The following is a 5,581-nucleotide window of genomic DNA, read 5'->3' as shown; positions in this document are numbered from 1 at the left end:
CTCATGTCCAACCTTGTCAAAAGCTTTTGAAAAATCCATGACTATAACATCCGTTTGACGACCTGCATCCAAGTTCCTTTGTAAATCGCTTGTGAAACCAAGTAATTGTTGTTCACATGACATGTTCTTACGGAATCCATATTGTAGGGGAAAAATGATGTTATTTTCGTCCCCGTGCTTCATAATTTTGCTGGCTAAAACGTGTTCCATTAGTTTACAGCAAATACATGTCAGCGAAATGGGGCGGTAGTTTACAGGAGTGGATCGATTACCTTTCTTGTAGACTGGTACAACATTTGCTTCACGCCAATCATTTGGTATTTCACTTAATTCATATGACAACCGGAATATATTGCAAAGAATTGGAGCCAGAATTTTTGCCAGCTGCTTCTAGAAAATCTTCATGAATAGAATTAAATGAAACAGAATGTTAGAAAGTTTCTTCAAAATAGGACATGAAATTAGAAATTATGTTATTTTGGCAATTCCATAATTTTATACGCTGTATTTATTTCACAGACACACTGAATGCAACGGAGGGGAGAGAGGGGAGAGAGTCGTCAGCTCATAACTCTCCTATTGGCTTATACATAAACAGCGATGTAAGAATTAAATTTGTTGATCAATAATTACAACCGTGCATTCTTCAAATTCTTGGTTGCCAAATGTCAACACTATACCTCTTCATGATTTTGATTCGGAGAATATAAGTTCTTGAATTTGCTTCGTGAAGCTTCGTGTGCCGTCAGATATGAGTAATATCACTGTATAATTTGTGATTATGAGAGTAGATTTTCACTTTAAGATATTCAAAGTAACCAGAGAGAAGCCAGAAAATGTGCGCATGCACACATACACACACACACAAACAAACAAAAACACACAAACAAGCAAGAACACCCTAGAAAGAGACAGACTGGAAATGTACTTGTGTTCATTTAGTGTACATTATGTGCATGTATTTTTGAGAGGAAATGTTAAATCATGTCTAGCATACATGGAAAAGTAAAATCCATGTATTTAGTATTCATTTAAACTTTTCGACCACTGGCAATCTTTAAAACGGTAGAACAAGTTTCGTGTAAAGGCAGAACGTTTACTAGTTTTAAATGATTTAGGCAATAAGAACGACTTTAGGCATAGTTTTTTTTAGTTTTTTCTTCTTTTAATATTCTTACAGTTTCTGTCGAATTACATGTATTTACAGGGCAAACAAGCGTAACTACAATTCATTTGAAAAACTGAATTACCATGAATGTCGAATTACGTTTATCTTCAATAGCAATTTGATAAATTTCACATGTGAGAATGTACAGGGGAAAAAAGTTGCATGCATTCATTTCAGTCACAGGAAACAAGGATTAGCTCAGCTACTTTGAACATTATTTTTCCCCTCGATATTGAAAAAAAAAAAAGTTGTCAAAAGTGTTCGCGCCAAAAGTGTTCAACTGCACACGGGGAAAAATCTCTCACAAATTTTGAACGATTCAATTATGACGGCGACTACAGACTTTCTTGATTGAAGACCAGCCCCTTTTCACCACATTCGTGGACCGGGGCAGACTACTCCTGTGATTGGCCAATCGAAAGCTCTCCCCATGAAAATCCGGAATCACTGGTGGAACTGCAGAGGCGGTATTCATGCGTGTGTTTACTTGCGCGTTCCCTGGTTGCGCACAATGTGCGCGCACCGGCAAGTCCGCGCTGGTTTTATCCGGTTTAATCAGGCTATGGCCACCTTCATATTCAAGGGTGTCTTCTTTATCCGCACGGGAGGGAAACGTGACTGGGCGGGATCGGACCGTGGGCCGCACCCGAGTCGTCTGTCGCCTGATTTCGCACATTTTATCGCGAAACAAGTCGTGAGCCGCTTCCAAGTCCCTGAGTTTGGTCTGCAACTGTATCTCGAGTTCGTCGACCTCGAACTGACGTATCTGGCTCTCATCGAGCGCCGCAATGGCATCGTCGACGAGCGACGCCGGCATCAGCATGCTCGATAGTTTTGGAGACCTTTCGTGTTCAGCCTTCAGCTTCTTGAAGTCACGCATCATCTCGTGGTCGGTGTAACCATTTCTGTTGCGATTGATCGGGCGCAGGTTTTCGTCCCACTTGTGATTACGTCTTCCCGCCACATATCGTTGCCTATATATACATGATAATGACACAAGTCGATGATATTGATTAGTGTGTTTGCAATCATATTTTTACGCAACAATCACTGTGAGCGTGTGTATGATGCTGACTAGAAATTTCGCTTTTTAAGGCCTAGATGAAGACTGGTATGCCTCCGCCATATTGCATTATTTTCCCAATAGGTGGTATGCCTATACACTTTGACAATGTGAGATGAGACAGTACCACATCATTGGCGAGAGACTGAATGGACATGTTTGAAAGTTTGATGGCGCAACCCCAAAATGTGTTGACTGGTTAAACATTCCTTGAACCAAGTTTCATTTGCATGGCAAAATCTGTTTATTCGGGAATTTGAGCATTTTCACTTGACCTTTGGCCCTTGTCCTTATTTATATATTATAAACTTTTCAAGACGATACTTTGAAATATTTTAAGATGTGCGAAAACCTAAACATTTCCTTATACAATTTAGATAATCTTTGGAATCGATTACCGACGCTTCGTGGCGGGGGCAGTGAAACAAAACCGCACAAACAAACGCCCAAATAGTTAAACGCTTACACACACACACACACACACGCACACACACAACCCCAACACAAAACCCAAACTTATACATAAAGGAAACTGCTAGTATCTAATCACAAAACGGAAGAGTTGTCGCCGCCTGTGGTATAAAGAGCTTAATAGACCGCGCCGTTTTTATCTTCCCATTTTCTATACATGGTACATGTATTTGCTTATTTCGTTTAGCCATATGGACCTCAGTATCTGTGGACGCAAGTCGCAAAATATGAGTGAGGTAGATTTACAATGTGTACCTGTACTAGGGCTGTTTAGATGGAGATATTGCCCTTTTTTTTTATTAGACGTGAGACAAAGTGATGTTTTCATTTGTGTTTCGAAGCAGTTTCCAAGGTTTTGATATCTATTTGAAAGCCTCACTTCACATTCAACAGGCATCCAGCATTTTCGTCAACATTAAATTTTGCCGCACATTCTTTTAAAGGCATACTTTCACATTAAATTTTATTGTGAATGTTCTTTCTTACAACACTAAACACCTCTCGATATTCAAGTTAACTTGCGTTTAAAGAGTAAGGCAAACACACAGAATTAACTCAGAAGCCTCAGAATTTGGCATCCTATCATCGCTAATAAGAAGAATGTTATTTGTATAATAATTATTAGAGGTCGTAATTTTTGTAACCATATTTATACGTAATCTTCACATTGGACTGTGCGGATAATTACTGCTTCCACAATTCAGCAATTGTACAGCCCAATCCACACCTATATAAGTCATTGAACAGGTACAACTTTACAGCAAGGTTGCACAATCTACTGCTGGCCTATACTACTTATACTGTATCATTGACAAACAATGTAAATACTATAGTATGGGTGACGATTTGGCGGTATGTGTGCAAGTCAGTTATACTGCTGGGAGACTAATTCAAAATGGTGACGATGAATATTTCAGCATGACGTAAAATAATATATGGAATATTACAAGTCCATAACGTTCACATCGGCATCCAACGTCCAATTTTAGAGAATCGTCTACCGTTCAATTGGCTTGATTTTTACCCCGTTCATTCAAGACGATTTGATAATGAAGTGACCAACCAGGTAAATTTACACTGTATAAAAAAAAGAAAAGTCGGTACAAGAATAGCTTACCACTCGAGGTAATTTCTGATGTCCGACAACAAGTTCGTCAGTTCACCGTCCCTCTCCCGAGCACGGAGCTGATATTTCTTCACCCGATCCACGAGACTCAACGTCGTCCGCCATTGGTGCGATTCTATAGTTAATGAAAGTTCGATATTCGAATTGGCCACAATGGTGCATCAGTTCAAGTTATGGTAAGAGCAGTGGTAATAACGCTTTATGGTGACAACGGCAGTAATAAATGTTGTAATCATATACATAGGGAACTGATATAATGCTCGTACTTACAGTATAACAGTGTAGGCTTGTAAGATTAGAGTTACTTGAAATAATAAATCTTAAAAAAACCCCAAAAACAACAACAACAACAACAACAACAACAACACACACACACACACACACACACACACAACAATATTGGAGTATCATGATAGTTGGGACATTAGAATATACCAGTGTACCGTGTAGGAATGGTAAGAATGACTAGTAGGCCTACGACGTTATGACCAAAAAAAAAAAATAAAAAAATAAAAAAAAATACATAAAATAAATAAATAAAAAATGAAAATGAAAATGACTCCAAATGGCATATCATCAATCTATAGGCTATGCTCAAAGAGCATAATATGATTATAGTCTATAAACTTGTTCGTTGCTACACGCCATCTTGAAATCACTAATTCAGTATTTTACCTGTGATGAATTCCAGAGACATTGTGGCCGTAGACTTGTTGTGTTTACAAATTTTTGATTGAGAGTTGTCACATTTTCAACGCCTTATATTGATGAGATGCTGTGTAGTTTTGGTGTTAGGTGGTTGCTCGTGGGAACTTATTGTTTAGCCTATACTGGTGGTGATAAGTACGATATCAAATTGTTATCTCGTCTGTTGCTAAGCAAGCTATCAAGTATGCCTCCTGCAGCTAGCAGTACACACGTACGTGTGCTACAAAATACGCACCTTGATGTGACGTAATTACTTCCGCGCGTGGAGATACATACCGGCTATTGTGACGCGCAGCTCCAGTTACTGGCTAATGTGACGCCACACTATTACGTCACCGAGACTAGTGCGAAAGTGTGACAAGACCGTGCCTGTCACTCGGAACTTTCTTCCATTCAGGCCAAACTGTCTGCAATTTCTCAATGCCCTTTGATAAGATGCCACGAGAAAGTGATCAAGCCAACGTAACAATATCAAAGCACAAAATGTGGGTCTTATAAAAGTTAGGCCTAATTATTAATTTTGCAGGTAAAACAAGAGGCGTGGATTCCGCTAATATTCACAGATTGGTTAATTTCATTCATTTCTAAGTCATTCATACTTAAACAAGGCAAAGACATGACATGTATGTATATGAAATAACGAGTAAAACAATGAAATAATCTTAAGATGTACAATAAAATGTCAGCTGCTCTCAGCAAAATAATTTATGTATTTAAGAACAATAAATCTCATATTTTTACCCGTTCCTAACGGGTGTAACGGGTTGAAAATATCTTTTATATTTTCAACGAAATCTTGATCATTTGCACACACACATGCACACAGGTAGTCTGGGCTTCCTTCCTATTCAAGATATCACGATTTTGCTGTCTTATTTTATTTTGTCTTGTTGGTTTTCCAGTTTTATGAGAGCTCAGCTCATGTAGATGATTTCACCTGTTTCCTCACAGTCTTTCACAAAGCAGGACAACGGCCCTTCTCTGTCATCGCATATAATTATTAAGAAAAAACAAACAAACAAACAAACAGCAACAACAAAAACAT

General features: G+C 38.5%; 1 protein-coding gene across 1 annotated transcript; it reads right to left on the bottom strand.

Annotated features, from left to right (window-relative positions):
- Positions 1 to 1,149: 1,149 nt before the first annotated feature.
- LOC140240981 (uncharacterized) lies at positions 1,150 to 4,696 on the bottom strand. The gene is made up of 3 exons (XM_072320756.1): positions 4,504 to 4,696; positions 3,820 to 3,943; positions 1,150 to 2,142 (listed from the first exon to the last, which is right to left on the bottom strand). Exons 1-3 carry the CDS (start codon positions 4,523 to 4,525, stop codon positions 1,488 to 1,490), a joined length of 801 nt encoding a protein of 266 aa, XP_072176857.1. The 5' UTR covers positions 4,526 to 4,696; the 3' UTR covers positions 1,150 to 1,487.
- Positions 4,697 to 5,581: the final 885 nt, after the last annotated feature.

The sequence above is a fragment of the Diadema setosum genome, chromosome 17 (genome assembly GCF_964275005.1).
Source record: "Diadema setosum chromosome 17, eeDiaSeto1, whole genome shotgun sequence".
NCBI classification, from domain to species: domain Eukaryota; kingdom Metazoa; phylum Echinodermata; class Echinoidea; order Diadematoida; family Diadematidae; genus Diadema; species Diadema setosum.
The sequence above is the reverse complement of the archived record's forward strand: the minus strand, read 5'-3'. Positions and strand labels throughout refer to the sequence as shown.